At 40.3% G+C, this 13,288-nt stretch overlaps 1 protein-coding gene across 6 annotated transcripts in view; it reads right to left on the bottom strand.

Annotated features, from left to right (window-relative positions):
• LOC136431977 (uncharacterized) overlaps positions 1-13,288 on the bottom strand; it is a 116,981-nt gene that overhangs the window by 42,973 nt on the left and 60,720 nt on the right. For 5 of the 6 annotated variants that reach the window (XM_066422997.1, XM_066422989.1, XM_066423005.1 and 2 more), the window contains one exon: positions 3,841-3,886. In XM_066422997.1, coding sequence (XP_066279094.1) covers positions 3,841-3,886 — 46 coding nt within the window. Of the gene's footprint in view, positions 1-3,840; positions 3,887-4,174; positions 4,220-13,288 lie in introns of those variants that run through there. The other variant, XM_066423028.1, reaches the window with a different exon arrangement.

Below are 13,288 nucleotides of genomic sequence, written 5' to 3'. Positions count from 1 at the left end.
ACAAGATAAAATGTACTGACAGCTGAACTCCTTTGGGGTGCTTTCCAAAGTCAGGATAATTGCTTGGGAGTTAAGTCTTTCTGCTTAAGAATCTTTCAAGTTTACAGTCTGGAATGTCTTGGAGGAAGTAGTTGATAAAGATCACCTTGAGCATCCCCATTTACCTAATACTTCCGACACTTGACATGTGACTTAAGATATATGGTGTAGATGGGTTAAAACACAGAGAAGGCAGGCACTACGTCACTATGGGTATCATGTCTATCTTTCCTGACACTTTTTAAAGATCATCTTCACAAACAGAGTAAGCTGGGGTTGAATTAGATGCAAGTCTTGTGAATAGCTGTACATACTGTATGTCAAATATCTTTGGATTGCTGTACAGATTACACAAAGGGTTAAACGTACAAGCAAACTCAACTGGACCATGCCTTTCCAACATCCCTTGTTCTATAACTAGTATAAGCAAAAAAAAGCAAGGACTTAAGATGCATGCATGCCAATTTTCTTCAGAACCTGAAACTACATCTTATAGACCACAAAAATCTTAAATGATACCACCCAACTCTTCACTCCCCTCTTTCATGTCTTGGTTCATGTTGCCACACAAGACAAGTGAAAGGCCCACTATTTGCCGATGAAAGGAACAAATTCCTCCACCTACCACTAAAAGGCACCACCAAGGATGGTTTATTTAAGGAACTCCCCAAAGAAAAGCTGAGTTGATGATTCATACCTTAGCTATGCCTTGATGCTCTCTTTCTTGTGTTGGCGTCTTATCCATGTAGCATTAGATATATCTTGTCTATACAATAGGGGGCAAAAGGACTAATAGAGGGGGTGGGGCAGCTCCCACTACACACCATGCCAGAGGAAAGTTTCCATATACCGAGCAAGTCTATCATATTTGTATTTCTTTCTGCATGTATCATAGAGGTTAAAACAATGTCACTGAACAGTGACTGAGCACCCTTCTAAAATAAGGACTAATATTTTTGTGGTGAGTATAACATATCTAATTCCTGTAATGTCATGCTCTGGAGCAATGGCTTATGGACTTTTACATTCATCAAAACAAAAGGTAACTGCATGTGCAGAACCAGTAATGCATTACTCACCTAGTTAACGTGTGTTTGTCTCCAAAACATTCAAGTTGACATAGAGTAGAAGGCAAAAAATCCCGAAACACTGAATTGCTCCTCATCACCACTTTTACACGTTTAAGGTAGATTCATGCATTTAACATCTTAAGGTTACCAAGGTAAACTTTGTACCAAGTTGGATCTAAAACTGGTGGACAGTTTAAACATTTTGCATGGCTGTACTTCTTTTAGCCGTTGTTCACGCTCCAGTTATCATGTAAACCTGCCAAACAATGCCATCACATGGTCTGACGACTTTCTAGGTATAGGAGGAGGGAACTTCCTGCGCCACATTTTGAACAAGTTTGTTCTTCTTTCAACGTTAATGTACCGATGGTAATGAACCAGGAAAAAAATAAACAAACATCGTACAAACATGTGCCAAAGATAGACGTAACCATATGAAATTTCAGGATAAACTTAGAAGCAGACAAAAATTCCTTCAAGTATGATGAATCATGTGTTAGTCATGTTTTAGTTTTCCTTAGAAGGAGGTGGCAACACATACAACACGTGCACGTGTAACACCCCACCCACCCCTCTGGAAATATACTATCGTTTCAACACCTCCTTCTAACCTCTCTCAATTCCCTACCTGTCTATCATTAAAACAACAGTCTTCAATCAAAGCTACAACATGACTGTTACACAATCCCTTCTTCACATTCCCCGTGTATCTTACTGAAGATAACTATGGTAAAACTTCACAATCTACTTACAGAAGTTAGAGACGACCTTTGCAGTTGTTGTTTCTCCACTGCCTCTCTCAATTCCTTACTTCAAATTACCTGACACACAGGTGAGCAAATTGGCATAGCCAAATCCACGCTGCCACTGGTTTATCAACTGGGAAAAAATTGGTATGTTTTATAATCAGTCACTTCTAACATCTACCACATGCTCAAAAGTATACACAATGGTCTTACAGACAAAATGTTATTGTTCTTTTCTCCCTATTACATTTTCTTTACCTCAACTAATTGGAAACTATGGTGATTACCGGTGAATTGTGTTCAATATTGCGAAGCCAACCAAGTGCTTTATTAGGTGGAGAACAAACATCGGCACATTTTTCAGGATTACTCTGCGATTGTTACTTTTGTCCCCTTGCTCAATCTTTTACCTCAGGTAATCAAAGACACGGCAATCAAATTTCTGTGAGCCCAATTTGTAAGAACAGTGGGATGTATACGTTCAATATTGTTTACTCTGTCAAGTGACATAATCCTGTTATAGGATTAAGTCGTTAGGTTTATCTCCTGAGATTGACGCCGGCGACAAACTACCCAAACCTCTATTGTCTCTCACAGGGGCTGTAAAACATGGCAGTAAGGGTTATTCCATTCTAGATGTTCAGGGGGGTGGAGTTGAGAAACTCTGCCCCTCCCCTTCACTGTATACATCGTTTGGAAAATTAAAAATCCTAAAGGTAAATAACTTATGCTAAAGCCTTGACAACCAGTGATTTTATTCCCTAGAAAAACATGTCACTTATGCTGTTTGCACAGTTATGCGATCCTAATGCAGGCAAGCAAACTTAACTGGTCCTTGGCAGAGAGAACCCACTGTACTGAAGGTCTCACACCTGTCACACCACATTACCACCTATCTCTTACAGAATCCTGTCACAGACAGTGGCCCGATTTACACACAAGTTTTCGGCGTTAACTCTGGGCTGTGTGTGAGGAGCTTTGGGCAGCTCAAGTGGAGTTTTCCTACTAAAAAACGCTACTTGAGTGGCCTAAGACACAGTCCTGACTCGACAAAACGCACGTGTAAACCCAGCCAGTGACATCACCTATACATAATGGTATGGTATAGGACTATTCCATTTGGTAGGCCGGTGAACAAAGTGGGTACTATAGTAGTGGAATGTGCTCACACTTTGAATAAGTCCTTTCTAAAAATAACCTTGATAGAAACTGGATATTGTTATCCTTAACCAAGGTGAATTGATTTCTGTGCTCCTACCTTATTGAAATAAATGCATCAGAGAAAAGACGTATTGACTGTTTTTGTTTGCCATGTCCTCAAAGTGATATAATCCCAACACTGCAATTTCCTCCGGCTAATTTACCACTTGACACAGCACGTTATCACCCATGTGACAAGCATGTCCAAAATCACCCCTCCCCCATAACCGTACATAACCCTTTCATAACAAACATTTTAATCCAGCATGACTTATCAATCTGCCATATTACTATTTTAGTAGCTATATGAAAGAAAGAAGGAAACAAAACATCTTTCTGTATGAAATTCATAATATGGCTTGCCACCCAAGCTATGTTGTTAGATCCTCAGTAATAATATTGTAACTTCTACTTCAGTTTTGACATATTTTCTAACTTTAGATAGCCTGCAAGCTGGCTACAAACACCTGTTACTATCTACATGTACATACACCTGTTATGTTTCACATACTTGTCAGTCAAGTTACACTTCAAAATGTTAGTCAACATTGTAGTCTCAAATTTTCTACCATAAAGAAACACTTACAACTAAAATTACGAGAGAAACATTCATTACCTTTGAGAGTTTCTGAGTTGCAGCTTTTCAGAATTAGATTTACACGAACGCAGCACTAGGTTTATCCACTCTACCACCAAGCACAAACATGCCATTCTTAAACACCAGGCAGGTTTACAAAACTGCATGCAACAGGCTGAGAAAACTGAAAACATCAACTTGAACTCACCCACTGCCGTGTGATCCGTGTCCCACGTTGGCACACTGTCTTCTAGCTGTGGACAAAAGAGAGGTACAGGTTAGCCAGGTGAGCAGACTTTCTCCATAGGTGTATTAAACAACATAGCCCGAGGCTGTATACAGGGATTGGCTGTTGACAAAATAGGCAAGAACTACACATAACAGGTGGGAAAATTGTCACCATTTCTCCCATATGGCGATGACGTACACTGCTCTAAAAAGGGCATAAACAGTTTCACAAAGCTTGAGTGCAGAACACAAACTCAAAGCAAACAGAGAGAGAAGGTGACGGACAGAAAGGTGACCTTTTTGGTCAGGTGTACCTCAACATTTCTTTGCTCTACTCCACCCATAGTTTCAGTAGATCAACCCGAAATTCCTCCAGGGCAAAGCGCTAAATCCTCAAACAGACATCTATTGGTGCATACCATGCCTACGGGTCCTCCAAACAGAATGCAAATTTACCCCGTCCACCGCAGCACTTAAGGCCCTCAGCTAACGTTTAGGATGTCAAGCAGAACAAAGGGGAGTCAATGCTTACAAGGCTAGAAGAAAGATCCCACTACGGACCAAGCAACCTGTTGATTGTGTGGTGATGCCCCCTACCAAGCCAACTGTAAGGGCTGAAAGGCCTTGTGTATAAGAAATGTCAGCTTATTCCTCGACTTCTGACTCTCTAAATGGGTAGATGGAGGCCTGGTAGCCACAAGCCTGGTGTCAGGTATATAGCCCCTTCTATGGTGGCGGGATGGGGAGGGCGGCTGGTTGGCGGATACGCATGACCCAGAGGGTCTCAGGTATTGATGTTTGAACAGATAACATGTTCCCTGTTCAGGAAAGTGATCCTACACGATTACACTACTGGAATTCTTGGTGTGCGAAACAGATCCCCGGCAGGCCAGTAGATTGGGGGGTCTCCGGAGCGGAGCGGGACAGTAATAGGTTCGTACTAAGGGACCACGGCACCTGTTCACAGTGAGGTGAAACGCGACATGCTGCTAACAAACTTTCCATGAAAACTTAAACAAAAATAGTCTTCAGTATCAAACCCATATTTATAGCAGTGTAAGTGAGTACTCCTGAAATTTTTGGTGTTTTTCAACAGGTAAATGATTTGCAGGTATTCAAACAGCATTCTTTACAGGTAAACATGTTGATGTGCTTCTAATCCCTGAAACAGTGCAAATAGTATCAATTTCTTCATCATATTTGTCTTACGTCAGATTGCTATTGCACAAAAGCTGTCTCTGTTATAAACTAATTGATACTGTCACAGCAGGATACTTTGCTGAACTTGCTTGATGAGGAACTACATCAGCATGAGTGTTGAGCAAAATGAACATGTCAAGTGTTGCCGTGACAGGAGACAGGTGTAATGGATGAAAATGACAATCCTTCAAAATATTTTGCCCACAAAAATTCCTTGGGGCAGCTAATTCCTGACCTCATTTCTTTATCCGCAAATATCTAAACGAAAATTTGGGTCAGAGGAAGAAACACAGACTCCAAGGACAGGAAATATTAACATCTCAAGGTACTTTTAGGGCTGTGTTGTACCGGTATGTAGGTTTGGGCCAAAAGATAGAGAGAACAGAAAATGGTGGATCTTCATCTATAAAAGGAAAGGTTATTTGAGGACTTCTCCAGTGCAATCGTGAGGTCAAAGCAGTGGAGGAGAGGTCCTTGTTTACTAACAGAACCATAGCACTTCAAGCCTTGCGTCAGGACGGAATGTACCAAACCATTACGCAGGGCTTATCAAAGCTTAAACTTAGAGTCTTCAAGGCTAAATAGCAGCTTATAAAGTCTAGACTCATTTCAATTGGTTAAAACACCGGAAGGGTCAGACTACGTTCTTAAAACTTTGCTACCTTGTACACTACACTAGAGTGGTTCTTGAAGGTGAATGAATTCCATCCCCAGATTTCATGTGGTACAGTCCTATTCACAGTTATACTAAACCCACACACATTCAAACCTACACACAAAGACGACTTGGCTAATGTGACCACTTTTCGGTGGCCCCTTAGATAATTTTTCAAATTGTCACAAGCATTAAGAATCCTGTCTATTAGTGACCACCTGTCCATAAAGACCAGATTTTATCGGTCCCCTGAGAAGTAGTCTTCTTGGGCAGTTTTGATGGTACAGTAGAATCCGCTTAACTGCACCACCCATTTGTCAGCTTTTCTGGTGCAATTATCCGGATGGTGCAATTATGCGAAATGCCCAGCTGGACCGCACCACCATGGACGAGGGGTGTATTGTTAGTCAGAAACACTAGCACAAATAAAACACGCCCCGCGACCGGCCCGGGACCTCCCATACGATTCCTATCAACGTGACTGTCAATGGAGACCGCCTTCTTTTGTTACTCAAAACAGTTTTAAACATATTGGCGGTATTGCGCCTTTACACCGGCAGGTATCGGCTCATTTGTACAGCGTTTGCCGATTTTTAGCGCACCTTTAATGTCAACTTGTCGAGGATTTTTGCAAAATTTTGGTGCAGTTATCCGGCATTGGTGACAATGCGTGGTGCAGATATGCGGAGTCACTAACAATGCAGTGAATGGGAACCGGTTTGGGATTTTGGGATTCGGTGCAATTAAATGGAAGGTGCGTTTATCCGGGGTGCAATTAAGTGGCTTCGTCTGTATTTCCTTCTGACAGGTAACTCCTACTCACTCCTACTCCTTCAGCAGCTCCTTAGTGTAATTAACTGCAGGTCCGACAGAATCACTGCAACAGGTGCAGCTGGGACAACTAATTCTACCTGACATTTTTCTCATAAGTCAGAGATAAGCAATTCCAATGGACCAGACTGTGCTTCGGAGAAAGACATTGGCCTATTTATAGCTAAACAGTCTCTAATTTGTCCTTCAACTGTTTCCTTCCATGTAATATCTTATTCTAGCACTTTTGTCGGATGGATTCTCAAAAAGGACCGCATTGGTATCACCAATTTGATTTCGTAGTTCTGAAAGATTTTCTTACCACAGGTAGCTGGGAGCAAAACCTAGCATCCCTCTGATGCTACCATCATGTTGATTTTCTTGGTTAGCACTGTTTCTTATAATCTGAGACCCAACAAATCAAATTAGTGTGGCCTAACCCTTCTGTCAGTAGGAATACCCATCTTGCTAGCTCTCTCATCAACAACCCAATGGAGGCTAAAAAGGGGTTAAGCTTAGGCAAAATGTGCCATTTGGACTGAAGAAACTATTTTCCTGGATAGAAGTTGGGAAATCTACTTCCAAACACTGCTGTATGTTGTAACTACTTCCTATGGATAGACCAGAGAGAATCTGGTTGTCAAGCACAAAGAAATCGCAAACGTTTTTACAGAAAAATTTGATTTTCTAGGTATCATAGAGAATTGGTTATCTCAGTTTATCCAATAAACTTACCATCAAACAGATAATTGCATTTGTACAGCCTATCAAGTATTGCAAGTGAATCTGTCAGTGTCCTAGATTGATAGCTTAGTTAATAAATCAGTGTCTAGTTTGCTTATCATGCCCCAGTTAACATGCCAACATTTAAATGTGACTGCCCTGCACGTGTAGGGAGAGATCTGGATGTGGTCACTGACCTGTGCAGTGCCTTCTCTCTATGTAGATATCAAGTTATAAGCTTTTCTTAGGATAAAAGAAGGGAAGATACAAAGAAGCATAAAAAAGACTCGACAACAGGAATTGTAGACAGTCTAGAGAGACATGTGAATTTTGGATAGTATAAAATCTGCATAAGTCCAACAGACAATCACTTTTAGTCCAACAGACAATTTCTCCAGCTTGAATTGATACATACCACAATACAGCTTGCTGTTATGTTGCCCATCAGTTTTTCAGCCAGAAGAATACCTCATTGAGTCTTCAAAAGATTGTTTTTATCTGAGGTATTTACCCCTGAATGGAAATAAGGAGAAGCTAAGTGTTAAGGTTCAGGGAACCCTTGAGGAGCAGAAGAACTGTTTGTGTTGTTCAAACTAAGCAACCTGTCATAGTCTACTTCCAGAGTTCTGTACAGTTCTACCAAAAAATTGTGAGCAATCCCAGACATGTTAAAAAGATCCCTATCATAATACGACTCTTTCTTTGAGGCATGTTCCTGAGTAAACTGTTGAAAGCTTTGGTGATGGTAACCCTTGGTCGAGATGATTTCATCAATCAGGCTGCTGACTAAGAATTTCTCCAAAGACTGTCTTCCCTTTTCAAAGTAATGCATGTCTGCTCCTCAAGAGTTTCCCTGCCTACAAATGACAGAAGTGCTACGTACGACTCAGCTAAATAATGCAGTTATCATTGTTTCGACGAATAAAGAAAAAGAACAACTCTTTCAATAGCCAAATAATGCTGCCACAATCCATATCAGTTACACTTTAAAAAAAAAAGCCTGATTCAAAGACAGTTGTCAATATAAATGCACAGGTTCGAATCTACACATGGCATGACGGCCCTCACCCTTAAACCAACATCCCCGCATGCACAATTGAAAGTAATTGACTCACTGTTGCACCTCTACAATGACAGCCGTCGTAATTCAACAGGTAAATAAAATTATCTTGAGTATTTGCTGACAGAAGAAGATGGAAGAGCATCACAAGTTCTACCTCCTCAGAAAGCGCTAGCGACTTTACAGAGCACAAGACAAGAGTGTAACAAGAAGATCACATCTCCGTCGTAAGGAAAGGCAGCTGCACAAGCATCTACTCAATGCAGCAACTGGGCCGCAAGCTGCGATCTGTCTTGAAAAATTCCATGTCTACAATTACCTCATCAAGCTGTCACCGATATGAAAAAAAAAAATTTTCTCACAAGGGGCCAGCCCCCATCTGAAAACAACAAAACCCTCTGGCAATAAACAACCTTCCAAACAGGTCAGCCTGACCCACGTGAAACAGTAGCACATGTCAGGCTCTGTGTGTATGTCCAGAAGAACGATGACCCTATGACGTACTGTCAGGGTAACAACTTTAATTACAGAGACGCATCGCCATACTGCACATAGCAGAAAGGTAACAAGACATGAAGCTAATGCATCACTTCCATTCAATCATTATTGTAAGCTAATCAACTTTCAAGACATGCTTCCAGTACTGACATTAGAAAATGTAAACTTTGCTGTTGGAAACCCTTTTCAGGTTCATTAGAACTATGAAATACTTGTCAAATCATGCAATTCAGCAATTTTGCTATCATCTGAACAGGCTGAACACCTACAAAAACTGCCCCAAGAGTTATACATCACGCCCGTGACTGAGGTCACTGACCTTCAGCAAGGTCATCTCCCTTGACTACTGGAGCAGTGACCAAAATGTAGGTCAATTTGCCAGCAATAAAGTCTGTTTTGAACCTCATGTATCATTATCAAGATAGCCTACTTCGATGTATCAGACGCTTAGTGCTCCACCCTACCCAATGATATCATGTTTGGAGTTAAACAACATTCGTCTACAGAAACACAAGGGCTTTAGTGAAAGATAATGGTATGCTGACTATTCATAAACTAGACGAGGTCAGCTGGCCAAAAAGTTTGTTTTGGTGTTTGAAGAAGTACAAGCTTCTTACAAACTGGTTTTCATAATAAGGGCAGGGAAATCAAGCACAAATAAATAAGTATCGAAGTGAAAGAAAAGTTGGCAATAGGGTCATAAAAAACCATACAAGCTTTTCCGAAATTGCATCGAGTACAATATGACTGGTCTATGCATCATGTTTACCACCTTTTCGAGAATGTAAAGCTGAATAAAAGGTTTTGACCCAATGGAATGTTAAGTCTTTCTCGCACACATGAGTATTTTAGGGTCTGCAACATGGTTTGGTACGTAAACAATTGCATCTTGGTGGGAACGCAGGCTGCCTGGTCCAGGATCAGGATTAGGACAAACAAGTGCCAGGAAGTGATGGTATGTATCACTAACACTGTGTTGATGGAGGTGTGTGGCAGTTGCACTGTCTGATGACCTTTGCAAAATATGGTAGCATCTGTGGAGGACAGACTGGTTTTCAGAGTAGGTATCACTCAAAGCAATGATTGAGACAATGCTTCTGATACAGGAACCTGGTAGCTTAGATCACAAAGGCCTTTTTACACTGAAACAAGCTGGGCTTTTAATGCTGACAGTACAGCAATACTTGCTGAAATACAATGGTACCAGGGAAAACCTGGAACAGAAAGGTATATGATATGCCTTATTTACACAAAATCCTAGCTAATTACAACTACTAAATGAAACAGATCTTCTAGTAAATTCTACTTCAATAGACCAAAGTAAATCCTGGAAAGCTAAGGCAGCAAGTGGTATTTGTTATGGCTTATTCCCACACAATATCATAATGCACCTACTTATAGATACTTGATGGAAAATTACAATAGATTTCTACTCAAAGAGAAAAATGTTAACACCATGGTATTTACATTAACACAATGGTGTTTTGAAAGATGAGTACCGGCATATGATACAACCCTTTGTCTAAAAAAGAGACAACGATGTTACCATCACTGCTGACAAGAAAAGTACCCTGTGACAATAGTAACAACGCTGTCTTCACAGAACAGTAAATGTATCATAAGGACTTGGGGTAAGATGGCATATAATAATGTGACTGATCCCTGAAGAATACGATCCTATCAATACCTATTGTCCCTATGTGTCAGAAAAATGTATCTTGTACAATTGACTATCACCTGATTTTTTTATGGCAGTCTCACTGGGAAGAACATTAAAGAATACATGTCATGTTTAGCCATTAGTTGTTAAAAAGTTTCGTAGGCCAAAGAATTCAAAGACTACAAGACTATACCCTTATGGATTTTGATACAAATTGAGCCTGGCTGCAACAGAGTCTGGGGAGAAATAGGAAAACAAATAGGTATTATGCAAATGACCCTCCCTTGAGAGAAAGACAATTGTATGAGGAAGCCCTACAAATAAAGCAATTAAGTCATCAATAACAGAGGTGTCAGACAACCACTGTGGCAAAGCAACCACCTGTCTCCTCTTCTTCTTTTCACACCTGAGTTAACACCTGACACACAAAGTTCCAATCCCTATACATTACAGTATGATGATTACACAAAACTTGTGCCCTTTCCAAATCGTGTATATCTCTTTTTCCTGTTTTCCTTCCTGTTTTCCTACTTGACAGTCTTCAACTACGGTGGCTAATGCGCAGCACGTGTCAGCCGGAAATGACTCTTTAGTACAAGAAAATTTTTACGGTGCTTTCTTTTTCAATTTCACATTAGGATGACTCTGTAAACTCCGCCTAAAAACTGTGCTTCCTGCTCCAAGTCATTTCAGAAAAGGGCAGGGGAAATGACATGAGATCTATGTCCACATAACAAGCTACAAGAAAACGGGATCTGTATTTAACGGTGAATTCACCTGAACATTACAAGTATTGTATTGGTTTTACAATCTACCCATGCCACTATTTTTAGAACTACACATGTACCATTAGACAAAAATGACGTACTATAAAAAAATCCTCCTACCTCAATAGGCCTACGAAACTACAGCAATCACTTGGAATGATACGCAATAAGGCCGACCAAACTCTTATACTTCTTTCTAAGATTAGCCGCTCTAGGAAACACAACAGAAGCCCATTATTACCTGTACCATCCATGAGTTTTTAGCCTGAGGTATGATGGAAAAATACCCTTCATTGTTCTCTTATCTGCTGCCATTAAACGCACTGCTTTCCACAAAAAGACAAAAATGGCTTCAACCTGCAGAGAAAATTACAAACCTTTGTCTTGTTCCTTGTACCCCAGAGGGGAGAATACTTCAATTATTTTGCAGAGATGAGAAGGAATTAAGGAGGCATATCACTAGGGAGCCCGTACAAAATATGCACACTATCTCAGGAATTAGAAGATAAGGAATTGTCTGTATCCAAGTATAGGAGTTGTCTTCCTACGGATTGTACTGTAGAGATAGTGGAAACATGTAAAATTTTCTAGTTGACTTCAACAACATGGACAGAAGGTATAAGTATAACATGCATATCCAAACACAAAGATTACAGAACGGACAAAAGATTACAGAAAAATTTGTATTTCTAAAATGTCTTAATTCAGTCCACAGGTTTCCTATCAGAAACAAGTAAGTTCCTACACGCTGTCTTAACCTTGGAAGAATATATCGGACTACACTAATGCATTTCCTTTTACTGGAGTGTTTGTTTTAACCAATGTCTTTTTCCCCCTGATCTGTCCTCTTTGTTTTCAGCAACTTCCTCACCTCAAAGGGTTCAGCTGACCAGACTTTACCACAGTGTAAATCGACCAGTTTTCCCACAGCTATCAGTGGACCTTATCCAGCCATCTACGTCATTATGTTATCACCTTTCAACAACGTCTGCCACAAAAACAATTTCTCTTCCTTTGTACAAAAGTCTAAAGTGGAGCCCAGGAGTATTGCTCAGGGCTTGACCCCCAAGGTTTTGAACATACAGATTTAACCACTAACTAACCACATGGCTCGTATTCCCCAAGTTGAACACATAGAGCCAACCAACTCTTTTATTTGAGCGAATAGGTAACATCCCAAACCAGGAGACACCTCATCCTGAGAAAAACATCTCAGCAAAAGTTGTTTACAAACAGAGGATTAAGAAAAGTAGGGATGAAAGCATTGAGAAGATTCTATCTCTATTCCACTGAAAATTAGTGAACTCTTATCTACTGCACCTGCTGATGACTGTTACCGACAATTTTGCCGCATAGAGAATGTGACGCACTTTTGTGTGTTCTGTCTCTCCTGTTCTAAAGGTTATTTCGAACCATTATAAGAAGCCTTTCTACCAGTTGCCAGCGGTAAACCAGGATCTGTTTTGTTTGTTTTTCTAGGACTTGGATACTCTATCCAATGGAAATCCGGCACTTTGTTGTGTATCACGGACAATACAAAGCTTCCTGTCCAAGGAAAACAGCTTATTTGCCTTCTCATGCAGGGAAGACTCATTCAGACAAGAGAGAAGTGAAAAGGATGAACAGTGCTATGAGTAGTTGAGAACAGGTGAAAGGAATAATGGAATTCTTTTGACTAGGCAGTAGATGTACAATTAAACTGGTATCAAACTCTGCATATTCATTCGTCAGATGACCTTTCCATCCCAGGGTCTTTATTAGTATGTACAGTATCTAAATAAAATCTTTAAAAAACCTTTGTCTTATGTAAATCATTGCACCTGTTTGCCTATATTGGATGGCACCTAAGGTTTAGATGGATCTATGCAAACTTAAGTTCTTCAGTTCAGTTAGAAAACGTTACAATTTTCTGCCACAGCATCTGCTTGAAGATTCGTCTAGAACCAGGCACAAGACCAGGCCAAGGAAACCATTAACAGCAATAACAGCAACTTATCCTGAAAGGATTAGAAGCTTTCATGCTGATATCCTAATGATGTAGGGATGATTAAACAC

The sequence above is a fragment of the Branchiostoma lanceolatum genome, chromosome 1, assembly GCF_035083965.1.
Source record: "Branchiostoma lanceolatum isolate klBraLanc5 chromosome 1, klBraLanc5.hap2, whole genome shotgun sequence".
Taxonomy (NCBI): Eukaryota; Metazoa; Chordata; class Leptocardii; order Amphioxiformes; family Branchiostomatidae; genus Branchiostoma; species Branchiostoma lanceolatum.
Note: the sequence above shows the minus strand (reverse complement) of the source record. Positions and strands in the feature narration are given on the sequence as shown.